This window comes from Cherax quadricarinatus, chromosome 27 (assembly GCF_038502225.1).
Source record: "Cherax quadricarinatus isolate ZL_2023a chromosome 27, ASM3850222v1, whole genome shotgun sequence".
Classification (NCBI taxonomy): Eukaryota; Metazoa; Arthropoda; class Malacostraca; order Decapoda; family Parastacidae; genus Cherax; species Cherax quadricarinatus.
The window spans coordinates 35312828-35328558 of NC_091318.1; the positions used below are offsets into that span (position 1 = coordinate 35312828).

General features: G+C 42.6%; 1 protein-coding gene across 1 annotated transcript in view; it reads left to right on the forward strand.

The window, feature by feature from the left end:
• Positions 1-233: 233 nt before the first annotated feature.
• LOC128690996 (chondroitin sulfate proteoglycan 4) overlaps positions 234-15731 on the forward strand; it is a 380847-nt gene continuing 365349 nt past the window's right edge. The window contains exons 1-5 of the mRNA XM_070089260.1: positions 234-248; positions 299-980; positions 1107-1352; positions 4809-5039; positions 5187-6019. Coding sequence (XP_069945361.1) covers positions 234-248; positions 299-980; positions 1107-1352; positions 4809-5039; positions 5187-6019 — 2007 coding nt within the window. The remainder of the gene's footprint in view (positions 249-298; positions 981-1106; positions 1353-4808; positions 5040-5186; positions 6020-15731) is intronic.

The window sequence follows — 15731 nt, forward strand, 5'->3', positions numbered from 1 at the left end:
AGAATGGTTTTCCTGGGTTTTAAAGGAATTTGAGGAGCTCAAGAAAACAATAGCATTTTTTCAATAAATTACTACACACAGGTATCATACCAATAACTGGAAAGTGGAAAATATGATAGGTCATTACCTTCAAATTATAAATCAGTTTAATTAAACTCAAAGGTGAGAAAAATTGGCGGAATCAGTAATTGTAGATACAGTTCAAAGCCACCTTGAGGAACGTAATTTGATGAATGAATCTCAGTATGGTTTTACAGAAGCACTCTTGTGGATTTCATTAACAAATTTTCATTGATAGAGTTTTACACAGGAGACGAGAGAGAAGAGTCGCGACACAGAAGAACTTCTGGATAGAAGCTGCTTGACTGCTGGAGCTAGTGTGGAAGTTACAGGTTACGGTGTGGAGGTAACAGGTTACTGTGTGGAGGCTACAGGTTACTGTGTGGAGGTTACAAGTTACTGTGTGGAAGTTACAGGTTACTGTGTGGAAGTTACAGGTTACTGTGTGGAAGTTGAAGGATACTGTGTGGAAGTTACAGGTTACTGTGTGGAAGTTACAGGTTACTGTGTGGAAGTTACAGGTTACTGTGTGGAAGTTACAGGTTACTGTGTGGAAGTTACAGGATACTGTGTGGAAGTTACAGGTTACTGTGTGGAAGTTACAGGTTACTGTGTGGAGGTTACAGGATACAGTGTGGAAGTTACAGGTTACTGTGTGGAGGTTACAGGATACAGTGTGGAAGCTACAGGTTACTGTGTGGAGGTTACAGGTTACTGTGTGGAGGTTGCAGGATACAGTGTGGAAGTTGCAGGTTACTGTATGGAGGTTACAGGATACAGTGTGGAAGTTACAGGTTACTGTGTGGAGGTTACAGGATACAGTGTGGAAGTTACAGGTTACTGTGCGGAGGTTACAGGATATAGCGTGGAAGTTACAGGTTACTGTGTGGAGGTTACAGGATACAGTGTGGAAGTTACAGGTTACTGTGTGGAGGTTATAGGATGCAGTGTGTAAGTTACAGGTTACTGTGTGGAAGTTACAGGTTACTGTGTGGAGGTTACAGGATACAGTGTGGAAGTTACAGGTTACTGTGTGGAGGTTACAGGATACAGTGTGGAAGTTACAGGTTACTGTGTGGAGGTTACAGGATACAGTGTGGAAGTTACAGGTTACTGTGTGGAGGTTACAGGATACAGTGTGAAAGTTACAGGTTACAGTGTGGAGGCTACAGGATACAGTGTGGAAGTTACAGGTTACTGTGTGCAGGTTACAGGATACAGTGTGGAAGTTACAGGTTACTGTGTGGAGGTTACAGGATACAGTGTGGAAGTTACAGGTTACAGTGTGGATGGTACAGTATAAAGTGTGGAAGTTACAGGTTACTGTGTGGAGGTTACAGGATAAAGCGTGGAAGTTACAGGTTACTGTGTGGAGGTTACAGGATACAGTGTGGAAGTTACAGGTTACTGTGTGGAGGTTATAGGATGCACTGTGTAAAGTAAAAGGACACAAGTGCAACTAATGTGACATTTATTGTGGCAACGTTTCGCTCTCCAGGAGCTTTATCAAGCCATTACAAACAATGCATGGACACAGAGGGTATATAAAGGCTCAGAGTGAGGTGAATACTAGTGAGGTACCATTCCGATGTTCACTAGTGGTAGTAGTAGTAGTAGTAGTAGTGGTAGTGACAAAAGCAATTAATTCGTACATGAGTAAAAGGATATAAAAGCTATTACTTGGGTAACATAAAAATAGGTTGGACAAATATAAACTGGAATGAGGCAGGTTGTTTCAGTGTTCACTCTCTGTGCTTTGTGTAGTATAACAGGAGAGACTATGTGATGACAGGGTTTACTGTTTTCAGGAGGTTTCTTGCTAAGACTTCGGAGATGGTGAAGCTGCCGTTGTTTTGTTTAATTGTATTCGAAACAGCGATCAGTACTGATTCAAGGCACTTGCGTGTGCGGAAATTAGTTTCTTTTATCACTAATTGGGCGTCTCTGAATTTCATAAGATGATTGGTGGAATTTCGGTGTTGTACACAGGCGTTGTTTAAGTTGTCGTTCCTACATGCGTATATGTGTTCATTGAGGCGGGTGTCGAGGTTTCTTGCTGTTTCACCTACGTAGATCTTGTCACAGCCTCCACAGGGTATAGTGTAAACTCCTGCATTGACTGGTTCGTGGTGCTTGGGTTTTGTCCTGGTTAGATCCTTTATTGAAGTGGTAGAAGCGATGGCGACTCTGGTGTTAGCTTGTGAAAGTACTTTTGAGACGTTTAGTGCAACCTGGCTGTTGGGAAGAATTATAACTTTGTTGGGAGCGGTGTTGATGCGTGGAGAATTGATGATCTGAAGAGCTCTTTTCTTGCAGTCTTTGATGAAAAAAGAAGGAAATTGTAACTCAGTGAATGTTTGGTGAATGTAAGTACATTCCTCGTCAAGAAACTCAGGACTACAAATTCGGTATGCTCTTAGGAAAAACCCGATGATGATGCCTCTTTTGCTCTTGGTATCTTGACTGGAATAGAAGTGTGTGAGATCATTTTTATTGGTGGGTTTCCGATAAACTTGAAATCTTAGGTTGTTGTCTACTTTGTGAATGAGGACGTCGAGGAAAGGTAGCTTGTCATTGGACTCTTCTTCTAGTGTAAACTGAATCGCTGGTTCAACTGCGTTGAGCCTTGCCTGAAGATCCCGTACATCAAAACGTTTTGGAGTTATTACGAGGACATCGTCCACGTAACGTAACCAAGTGACGCTTGAAGGGATGATGTTGGCGAAGTGTTCGGACTCTAGGTGTTCCATGTATAAGTTGGCTAGGACGGCACTTATTGGGGACCCCATTCCCATGCCGTAGGTTTGTTTGTAGAGCTTGTTATTGAAGGAAAAACAGTTGAAGTTAACACAGAGTTCAATCAAGTCAACAAAATCTCCGGGAGGTAAAGGAAGATTAAGGTCCTGGTTGACTTTACGTCGTAGAACCTCGATGGCTTTTTTGGTAGGTACTTTTGTGAAGAGGGAAGTCACATCCAAACTGCTTAGTTTCTTGTTACGGATGGAGAGGTTACGGATGCGGTTGAGAAGGTCGCCTGAGTGTTTAAGATGGGCGGGGCTGATGGTCCCCAGAAGGCAGGAAAGATGTTTGGCAAGAACTCCGGCTAGTTTGTGTGGAGCACTGCCTATTCCTGACGTGATTGGTCTGAGAGGAATATTGTGTTTATGGGTCTTGGGTAAACCATACATGTGTGCTGGTTTAGGGTTGCTTGGTAACAAGTACAGAAGTTTCTTCCCTTCTCTAGTGCGTTTGAGTATTTGTCTGCTTTTGTATAGAAAGTCTTTGGTGAGCGTCTCCCACTGTTGAGTGCTGATAGGTTCGTATGTAGATTGATCATTCAAAAGGTCCATCATTTTAGTGTTGTAGTCACTGGTGTTGAGTATGACGACTCCACCTCCTTTGTCGGCGGTGGTGACGATAATGTTGGGGTCGTTGGCGAGGTCCTTAAGGGCAGTGATGTATCTTCTAGGAAGATTAGAAGAAGAAGGTTCACATAAAGCTGCAGTGAGAAGGCCCTGTATATAACCCTTCTGGAAGTTGCTGTCACTGTGTCTAAGGTTCCTGGTAACAAGATTGAGTTGATAGTTAGGTTTGCGTATGTTGGTGGTAAATTTGAGTCCCAGACTCAGTGCTTGTTTCTCGTAGTCGGTTAAGGTGCGTGACGATAAGTTGTTTATCAGGGATTCGCGTCCCATTTCCTTCCACCGACTGTTAGTGCAGAGGTACTGAAGTTTGCGATTGAGTTTGATCTTCTGTTGGAGGTTAGCTGTGGTGACTGTGCTGAGAATATGCTCAGCAGTGTGTTGGTCAATCTGAAGATTGGCCCTCATATTCCTTGCAGTTTCAAAGGTTTCCTTAGCGATGTTAGAAAGTTCTTCGGCACATTCAGTTAAGTAAGCTTGGGTAGCTGGAGAGAAGGGGTGCTTGGAGTTGGAGAGTTGTGCAGGAGTAGACTTAGGGATCACCTTCTCTGCCAGGCAATCTTGTAGGAAGTTGTGTCTGTTGCGATAGCTGTGAGCACGAAGAAGGGTGTCCAAATAACGTCTGCATGAAATGTCCATTATGTTGCGGTGTCCGACAGATTGTAATAAAGTTGGTAGAATTACCGACAATATGTAAAGTAAAAGGACACAAGTGCAACTAATGTGACATTTATGAAATTCAGAGACGCCCAATTAGTGATAAAAGAAACTTGAATCAGCACTGATCGCTGTTTCGAATACAATTAAACAAAACAACGGCAGCTTCACCATCTCCGAAGTCTTAGCAAGAAACCTCCTGAAAACAGTAAACCCTGCCATCACATAGTCTCTCCTGTTATACTACACAAAGCACAGAGAGTGAACACTGAAACAACCTGCCTCATTCCAGTTTATATTTGTCCAACCTATTTTTATGTTACCCAAGTAATAGCTTTTATATCCTTTTACTCATGTACGAATTAATTGCTTTTGTCACTACCACTACTACTACTACTACTACTACCACTAGTGAACATCGGAATGGTACCTCACTAGTATTCACCTCACTCTGAGCCTTTATATACCCTCTGTGTCCATGTATTGTTTGTAATGGCTTGATAAAGCTCCTGGAGAGCGAAACGTTGCCACAATAAATGTCACATTAGTTGCACTTGTGTCCTTTTACTTTACATATTGTCGGTAATTCTACCAACTTTATTACAGGATGCAGTGTGTAAGTTACAGGTTACTGTGTGGAAGTTACAGGTTACTGTGTGGAGGTTACAGGATACAGTCTGGAAGTTACAGGTTACTGTGTGGAGGTTACAGGATACAGTGTGGAAGTTACAGGTTACTGTGTGGAGGTTACAGGATACAGTGTGGAAGTTACAGGTTACTGTGTGGAGGTTACAGGATACAGTGTGAAAGTTACAGGTTACAGTGTGGAGGCTACAGGATACAGTGTGGAAGTTACAGGTTACTGTGTGGAGGTTACAGGATACAGTGTGGAAGTTACAGGTTACTGTGTGGAGGTTACAGGATAAAGTGTGGAAGTTACAGGTTACAGTGTGGATGGTGCAGGATAGAGTGTGGAAGTTACAGGTTACTGTGTGGAGGTTGCAGGATAAAGCGTGGAAGTTACAGGTTACTGTGTGGAGGTTACAGGATACAGTGTGGAAGTTACAGGTTACTGTGTGGAGGTTATAGGATGCAGTGTGGAAGTTACAGGTTACTGTGTGGAGGTTACAGGATACAGTGTGGAAGTTACAGGTTACTGTGTGGAGGTTACAGGATACAGTGTGGAAGTTACAGGTTACTGTGTGGAGGTTACAGGATACAGTGTGGAAGTTACAGGTTACTGTGTGGAGGTTACAGGATACAGTGTGGAAGTTACAAGTTACTGTGTGGAGGTTACAGGATACAGTGTGAAAGTTACAGGTTACAGTGTGGAGGTTACAGGATACAGTGTGGAAGTTACAGGTTACTGTGTGGAGGTTACAGGATACAGTGTGGAAGGTACAGGTTACTGTGTGGAGGGTACAGGATACAGTGTGGAAGTTACAGGTTACTGTGTGGAGGTTACAGGATGCAGTGTGGAAGTTACAGTTTACTGTGTGGAGGTTACAGGATACAGTGTGGAAGTTACAGGTTACAGTGTGGAGGGTACAGGATACAGTGTGGAAGTTACAGGTTACAGTGTAGAGGTTACAGGTTACAGTGTGAAGGTTTCAGGTTACTGTGTGGAGGTTACAGGATACAGTGTGGAAGTTACAGGTTACTGTGTGGAGGTTACAGGATACAGTGTGGAAGTTACAGGTTACAGTGTGGAGGTTACAGGATACAGTGTGGAAGTTACAGGTTACAGTGAGGAGGTTACAGGTTACAGTGTGGAGGTTACAGGTTACAGTGTGGAGGTTACAGGATATAGTGTAGAGGTTACAGGATATGGTGTTGATATTACAGGATATAGTGTAGAGGTTACAGGTTACAGTGTGAAGGTTTGCAGAATGAAACTGGATCACTAGGAAAATTCCTGAAATAGGTCAGAGGTAAATCGTAGGTAACTCACATATAGGCACCAGAGAGTTTTCATGAATAGTGAAAAGTAAGAATGGGACCCATTGCAAGTGGAACCCCACAGGGAGCAATTCAGGGCCCCTCGTAAACAATGTACATAAGAAGGTAGAAGCACTACAGCAGGCCTACTGGCCCATGCTAGGCAGATTGAAATCACCTACCGGCCTAAGCTACTGGCCAAAGCCAGTCAGGTGTAAGTCACGTCCACTTAAGAATATATGACAGTGATGAAGAAATAGTGACATATTGTGGGGTCGGGTAAATTCTTGGGTAGCTTTGGGTAGTGGTTGTTTTGATAAGGACTTGCCTTGCATGGGCCAGTAGGCCTTCTGCAGGTTCCTCCATTCTTATCTTCTTACCCATGTTACACTCTTGGTAAAACGTCTATTGACCAGAGCACGAGACTAAACAAAGGCAGAAGCGAGTGTCAGAGAGACGACAAAACAACCTCTGCGCTGTTCACGGCAACACAGAGAACTGAGTTATCATGGCAGCAGACAGAGGGAACCGACTTTGCTTGAAATCTGCGCTATCATCACCTCTAAAACAATTACACAAATATTAGGTTGATTACTAATTTCTGATGCATTGGATAAATTTATTATCACAGGACATACCACTGCTATTGCATAAACTTTTCTAGAATTGCAGAAGTCAATCTAAGAACCGGCTTAACGGAGCACATTTCTGCAGTAGCAATCACCCGCCGTCTCATTGTCTCACGCTCTCGTTCTTCCCATCTCTGTGAGAAAGAATTAAGTTGATAACTTAGATACACGTGCATCACTTGGGAATCTTTATTGAGGAAACGTTTCCTCAATAAAGATTCCCAAGTGTTGCACATGTATCTGATATAACAACTCATCGGTTCTTCGAACCATTTATATACAAATTATAAAGTTCCTGTTGGACAGAATGTCTTCTAGATGAAATTCCAAAAACTGCATATTTTATATTAATAACATATGTGCAGTGGACTCTAGATGGACATGCTGCAGTGGACTCTAGATAGGACATGCTGCAGTGGACTCTAGATAGGACATGCTGCAGTGGACTCCAGATAGGACATGCTACAGTGGACTCTAGATAGGACATGCTGCAGTGGACTCCAGATAGGACATGCTGCAGTGGACTCCAGATAGGACATGCTGCAGTGGACTCCAGATAGGACATGCTGCATTGGACTCTAAATAGGACATGCTGCAGTGGACTCCAGATAGAACATGCTGCAATGGACTTTACATAGGACAAGCTGCAGTGAACCCTAGATGGAATATGCTGCAGTGGACTCCAAATGGACATGATGCAATGGACTCTAGATAGGACATGCTGCAATGTACTTTAGATAGGACATGCTGCAGTGGACTCCAGATAGGACATGCTGCAGTGGACTCCAGATGGACATGCTGCAGTGGACTCCAGATAGGACATGCTGCAGTGGACTCCAGATGGACATGCTGCAGTGGACTCCAGATGGACATGCTGCAGTGGACTCCAGATAGGACATGCTGCATTGGACTCTAAATAGGACATGCTGCAGTGGACTCCAGATAGAACATGCTGCAATGGACTTTACATAGGACAAGCTGCAGTGAACCCAAGATGGAATATGCTGCAGTGGACTCCAGATGGACATGATGCAATGGACTCTAGATAGGACATGCTGCAGTGGACTCCAGATAGGACATGCTGCAGTGGACTCCAGATAGGACATGCTGCAGTGGACTCCAGATGGACATGCTGCAGTGGACTCCAGATAGGACATGCTGCAGTGGACTCCAGATGGACATGCTGCAGTGGACTCCAGATGGACATGCTGCAGTGGACTCCAGATAGGACATGCTGCAGTGGACTCCAGATAGAACATGCTGCAGTGGACTCTAGATAGGACATGCTGCAGTGGACTCTAGATAGGACATGCTGCAGTGAACTCTAGATGGACATGCTACAGTGGACTCTAGATAGGACATGCTGCAGTTGACTCCGGATAGGACATGCTGCAGTGGACTCCGGATAGGACATGTTGCAGTGAACTCTTAATAGGACATGCAGCAGTCGACTCTAGATAGGACATGCTGCAGTGGACTCCAGATAGGACATGCTGCAGTGGACTCCAGATAGGACATGCTGCAGTGTACTCTAGATAGGACATGCTGCAGTTGACTCCAGATAGGACATGCTGCAGTGGACTCCAGATAGGACATGCTGCAGTGGACTCCAGATATAACATGCTGCAGTGGACTCCAGATAGGACATGCTGCAGTGTACTCTAGATAGGACATGCTGCAGTTGACTCCAGATAGGACATGCTGCAGTGGACTCCAGATAGGACATGCTGCAGTGGACTCCAGATATAACATGCTGCAGTGGGCTCCAGATAGGACATGCTGCACTGGACTCCAGATTTCACATGCTGCAGTGGACTCTAAATAGGACATGCTGCAGTGGACTCCAGATAGGACATACTGCAGTGGACTTCAGATAGGACATGCTGCAGTGGACTTAAGATAGGACATGCTGCAGTGGACTCTAAATAGGACATGCTGCAGTGAACTCTAGATGGACATGCTACAGTGGACTCTAGATAGGACATGCTGCAGTTGACTCCGGATAGGACATGTTGCAGTGGACTCTTAATAGGACATGCTGCAGTCGACTCTAGATAGGACATGCTGCAGTGGACTCCAGATAGGACATGCTGCAGTGGACTCTAGATAGGACATGCTGCAGTGGACTCCAGATAGGACATGCTGCAGTGGACTCCAGATAGGACATGCTGCAGTGTACTCTAGATAGGACATGCTGCAGTTGACTCCAGATAGGACATGCTGCAGTGGACTCCAGATAGGACATGCTGCAGTGGACTCCAGATATAACATGCTGCAGTGGGCTCCAGATAGGACATGCTGCACTGGACTCCAGATTTCACATGCTGCAGTGGACTCTAAATAGGACATGCTGCAGTGGACTCCAGATAGGACATACTGCAGTGGACTTCAGATAGGACATGCTGCAGTGGACTTAAGATAGGACATGCTGCAGTGGACTCTAAATAGGACATGCTGCAGTGGACTCCAGATAGGACATGCTGCAGTGGACTCCAGATAGGACATGCTGCAGTGGACTCCAGATAGGACATGCTGCAGTGGACTCTAGATAGGACATGCTGCAGTGGACTCTAGATAGGACATGCTGCAGTGGACTCTAGATAGGACATGCTGCAGTGGACTCCAGATAGGACATGCTGCAGTGGACTCCAGATAGGACATGCTGCAGTGGACTCCAGATAGGACATGCTGCAGTGGACTCCAGATAGGACATGCTGCAGTGGACTCCAGATAGGACATGCTGCAGTGGACTCCAGATAGGACATGCTGCAGTGGACTCCAGATAGGACATGCTGCAGTGGACTCTAGATAGGACATGCTGCAGTGGACTCCAGATAGGACATGCTGCAGTGGACTCCAGATAGGACATGCTTTGATTGAGAAAGCAGGCAGAATACAGCCTAAGAAGATATATATCATAATCTACTCCTGGAAAATTCCAGATGTATTGGTCTTAAATTTACTTAGAAAAAAATCGCTCTTCTACCTAAATGATTTTAATGCTTCTTTTGGCATCCTCTGAAATGATGATGAAAAAGCTTTAGCTGTTGTTAAGTAAAAAGACAGAAATGCAACTAATGTGACATTTTATTGTGGCAACGTTTCGCTCTCCAGGAGCTTTATCAAGGCGTTGTTGTTATGAACGACCGCCATGCTGATATGATAACAGTAATGAGCCAGGAACGTACCTAGCATTTGCTTCGCTAATGCTTTTCAAATTCAAATTCAAAGTTTATTCTCTATAAGGATTACAATGCTGAATTTACAGAATTTGGTTATTGTGTGGTTTACATGTAGTTAAATAATGATTACAGAGGGTACCACTAGAACACCTAGCATGGCTAGACATTTCGGGCAGACTAGTTTATTTCTTTATTTTAAAATATTATAAATTATGAGGTAAGTTGGTATCATGGCTAAGTGACTAAATACTAGTTTGTGAGTTTAGCAATGTGAATGCTTTTGTTTTGGCACAGTACATAGTTTCAGTATTGGAGTATCATAGGATTCATTATTTTAAGATTGAGATTAATATTTCTGTTTATTGTCAAATGGGTGAGTGAGTGTAAGTGTGAACCACCAGGTGGTATTCGTGTAGTTAGTTGATGGGGTGTATCAGGGAGATAAGATGTTTTCTAATGGTAGTTTTGAAGGTGATGAATGCGTCTGCAGTTCTAGAGTTCTCAGGTAGGGTGTTCCAGATTTTAGGGCCTTTGACATACATTGAATTTTTGTAAAGGTTTAGTCGGACACGGGGAATGTCGTAGAGATGTTTGTGTCTGGTGTTATGCCTATGGGTTCTGTCACAACTATCAAGAAAGCATTTTAGGTCAAGGTTTATATTGGAGTTTAAGATCCTGTAGATGTAGATTGCACAGTAGTAAGTGTGGATGTACTGAACAGGGATTAAGTTTAGATCAATGAAGAGTGGGGGGGGGTGTTGCCAGGGATGGGATTTAGTGATTATTCTTACTGCAGCTTTTTGTTGGGTTATTATTGGCTTTAGGTGTGTTGCTGCAGTTGATCCCCAAGCACAAATAGCATAGGTGAGGTATGGATAAATAAGTGAGTGGTATAGTGTGAGAAGGGCATTTTGCGGCACGTAGTATCGTATCTTGGAGTGGATCCCAACCGTTTTGGATACTTTTTTGGTTGTGTTGGATATGGGTGCTGAAATTCAGGTTGTTGTCAAGGTATAGGCCTAGGAATTTGCCCTCATTATGTCTGGTAATTAGAGTGTTGTCGATCTTAATGTTAATTTGTGCATCTCCTGCTCTGCTACCAAACATAATGCAGTAGGTTTTGTCAGTGTTAAGCGTAAGTTTATTGGCTGTCATCCAAGTCGATATTTTGATCAGCTCCTCGTTAACAATGGTGTTGAGGGTGGCAAGATTAGGGTGAGAGATGACATAAGTCGTGTGTTCTGTCAGAAATTTGCGTATCTATTTGCTCACTTCACCCCGTTATACCTATGGCCGTTATTTTGTTATTATGTCGTATTTATCAAATGCTTTTACGAAATCCGTGTTTACCACATCTTCATTCTGGTCTCCTTACAGCACCTCTGTAATTCTATCATAAGGGTTTAACTGCGACAAGTACAATCTCCAAGGTCTAAATCCATGCTGGTTTTAATTGAGCAAATTGTGTTTTTCATTAAAATCCCTTGGGGGACTTTTATATGTGATGTTAAGGCTACTGGTGTGTAATTTTTAGTTAGTGCTCTGATTCATCTTTTAAGAAAAACGGCTGTGACAGCACTCATTAATACCACTGTTAGTTTACCTAAATCCCAGTTCTTTGCCCAAAGAATAATGAGTACTTACAAAAGTGATATATAACCCTTGGAAATAAATGGTATAAAATAACGACACAATGGAAATATAAACACTTAAGAAGTATAATGTGATCTTGACTCACGAAATCGTAATGACTCAGTGGTGCTTATGCTAACCTTCCTATGGTGTAGAAATATACCTAGTTGGGTGAATCTTATTGTGGCTAGCTGGTCCAGTGGCTAACGCGACGGTCTGGAGTTTTGAGACTCTCTGATCGCGGATTCTACCCCCGTCCGTGGTATGGTTTATAATGTGATCCTTTATTGACAACGTTTCGCCCACACAGTGGGCTTTATCAAGTCACAAACAGATCTACCTGGGTGAAAGGCACATGAGTATTTATAGGATTTAGTCAGGTGGAGAATGCTGGGTCAGGTGACTCGATAAAGCCCACTGTGTGGGCGAAACGTTGTCAATAAAGGATCACATTATACTGCTTAAATATTTCCGATATTTAACCCTTCTTTATAAGAACATAAGAAAGAAGGAACACTGTAACAGGCCTACTGACCCATGCGGAGCAGGTCCATGTCCCCCCCCCCTCCCAGATTAGACCAATGGCCCACCCCCCGGATAATCCCAATGATCCACCCAGTCTGGTCATCCCCACTCAAGGATGGAGCACAAGCTAGTAAGGTCCAACTTACACCCACCCACACCCACTCATGTATTTATCTAACCTATTTTTAAAACTACACAACGTTTTAGCCTCAATAACTGTACTTGGGAGTTTGTTCCACTCATCCATAACTCTATTACCAAACCAGTACTTTCCTATATCCTTCCTGAATCTGAATTTTTCCAACTTGAAACCATTGCTGCGAGTCCTGTCTTGGCTGGAAATTTTCAGCACACTATTTACATCCCCTTTATTTATTCCTGTTTTCCATTTATACGCCGCGATCATTCCCCCCTAATTCTACGCCTTAAGAGAGAGTGCAGATTCAGGGCCTTCAGTCTATCCTAATAGGGAAGATTTCTGATACATGGGATCATCTTTGTCATCCTCCTCTTTACGTTTTCCAGAGCATTTATATCCATTCTGTAATACGGTGACCAGAACTGAGCATCATAGTCTAAATGAGGCCTAACCAAGGATATATAGAGTTGAAGAACAACCTGAGGACTTCTATTATTTATACTTCTAGATATGAAGCCAAGAATTCTGTTAACTTTATTGCGAACACTAATACACTGTTGTCTTGGTTTTAGATTACTGCTAACCAGAACTCCTAAATCCTTTTCGCAATCAGTAGTATTAAGATCGACATTATTTAGTTTATATGTGGCTTGGTTATTTAACTGTCCAACATTTAGAACTTTGGGTTTGTCAATATTAAACTGCATCTGCCAATTCTCCGACCATTGCGTCAATCTATTCAAATCATCCTGGAGTGCTCTAATGTCCTCATTAGAATGAATTGGACGGCCTATTTTGGTGTCATCAGCAAATTTGCTTATGTCGCTATTTATTCCCTCATCTATGTCGTTTATGTAAATTGTGAACAACAACGGGCCCAACACTGACCCCTGAGGAACGCCGCTCGTGACGTGCCCCCATTCTGATTTCTCCCCATTTATGCTAACTCTCTGCTGTCTATTTGTCAGCCATGCCTCTACCCAGGAAAAAATTTCTCCTCCTATTCCGTGTGCCCTAAGTTTCCTCAATAGCCTCTGGTGTGGAACTCTATCGAAAGCCTTACTGAAGTCCATATACACAATATCATATTCATTACCATGATCTACCTCCTCAAACACCTTAGTGAAAAAAATTAGTAAATTCGTAAGACAGGAACGCCCCTTTGTAAAACAGTGTTGAGAATCATTAATCAATCTGTGCCTGTCAAGATGGCTACGAATTGCTTCGGCAATTATTGATTCCATAAATTTTCCCACTATGGAGGTAAGGCTTATTGGTCTATAGTTCGAAGCCAAGGACCTGTCCCCTGCCTTGTAAATAGGTATTATTACATTTGCCATTTTCCACTTATCAAGCACTATGCCAGTTTGTAGTGATATGTTAAAAAGATTAGCCAAAGGTATGCTAAGCTCCTCTTTACATTCCTTGAACACCCTTGCAAACAGTTCATCAGGACCTGGGGATTTGTTAGGTTTTAGTTTCTCTATTTGTCTGAGGACCATGTCACTAGTTACCGCAATCGTACATAGTTTATTATCCTGTTCTACGTAATCTATTATTTCAGGAATATCGCTAGTATTTTCCTGGGTGAAAACTGAGAGGAAGTAGGTATTTAGAATTTCACACACATCCTTATCACTGTCAGTGATCTGACCAGAGTTACTCTTAAGTGGGCCAGTCTTGTCCCCAATCTTACTTCTGTATACCTGAAAGAACCCTTTTGGGTTAGTCTTTGAATCTCTTGCGACCTTAGCCTCATAATCTCTTTTTGCTTTTCATATTCCTTTCTTTATTTCTCTCTTTAATTAAATATATTGATTTCTTAACTGCCCATCCCCTCTTTTGATACGCCTATATATGCCTCTCTTTTGACCAGTGAGATGTTTTAATCTATTGTTCATCCATTTGGGATCATTTTTGTTAGATCTAATTTCCCTACTCTGAACAAAAGTTGTCTGGGCAGCTAGAACTATGCTCTGAAAAACGTCATATTGGCAACCAAGATCACCTACCTGACCCATAGTTAGAACATCCCAACTTAGCCCACCCAAGTAATTTTTCAGTCCCATGAAGTCGGCCAAGCGAAAATCTGGGACAGAGATTTGATTGCAGTTATCTGGGTAATTCCATGATATATTGAAACTAAGTGATTTGTGATCACTTTCCCCAAGCTCATCATTAACCTCAAGATTATTAATTAGTGATTCTTTGTTGGCAAGAACCAAGTCAAGCAGATTGTTTCCTCTAGTTGGTTCTGTCACAACCTGTTCTAAAAAGCAATCCTGAACCGTATCAAGAAAGTCACTAGACTCAAGATTTCCTGTCATATTGTTCCAATCAGTTTGACTAAAGTTAAAATCTCCCATTATCACAACATTTTCATATCTAGATGCCTTGTGAATTTCGTCCCATAACAGCTTACTGCACTCCCTATCAAGGTTTGGGGGCCTATAAATCACACTCAAAATTAATTTGTCACGACCCTCTAGAAACTGAAACCAAACCGATTCTGTGTCGATGTTTCTAATCTTATATCATGTCTAAGACAACAATTTAAATTTTCTCTGACATACATCGCCACACCACCACCCTTCCTATTGACCCTATCAGTATGGAATAGTTTATAACCCTGTACGTTGCATTCAGAAGGCATTTCTCTATCTTTCAGGTTGAACCAGGTCTCTGTTATACCAATAATATCTATATTACCTACACTTGCAAGTAATTTTAGCCCATCTATCTTATTTCTTAGACTCCTACTATTTGTATTGTAAACCTTAAGGGAGCTAGTCACTCGTTGCCCTCTACTATCTCTCTTTGTTTGTTGATCAATTGATTTACCATTACTAGCAACTTTATTTTGAATATTGTCTTTTAAACATATCCCTGAGGTATCCCAGTAATAACTGCTGTTTTTAACCTTAATACTGCAGACTGATTGTTTCCCACAACCACCCATACCTCTATAATCTATCAGTTTAAATTCCTAGACAATTCCTCGAACACAGTCCCGGTGATATATCACGAGAGATATTTTTTTCCTACCGGTTTTTGGAATTGTACCTTTCTAAATTTGCTAGTCACTGAAAAGTGAACTGTAGATAAAAATCCAGATGTACGTCTGTAAACCCTTTTGGGGCCTAGTTCCTAGGCTTTTAATGTATCCATTTACTCTTGCGCTGCCCTCCACAGGATGGCTATGTGATGCACAATAACTGGCCACTTTGGTGGTAAAATGTAAATTTACGGGACTAGTATTAATGTTAGTTATATTGTTGGTGAGGTCGTCGCTCAAATAAAAAAAAGAAATAGGCATTCTCCACCCTTCATTCTCCACCCTTCATTCTCCACCATTCATTCTCCACCCTTCATTCTCCACCCTTCATTCTCCACCCTTCATTCTCCACCCTTCATTCTCCACCCTCCATTCTCCACCCTTCATTCTCCACCCTTCATTCTCCACCCTTCATTCTCCACCCTTCATTCTCCACCCTTCATTCTCCACCCTGCATTCTCCACCCTTCATTCTCCACCCTTCATTCTCCAC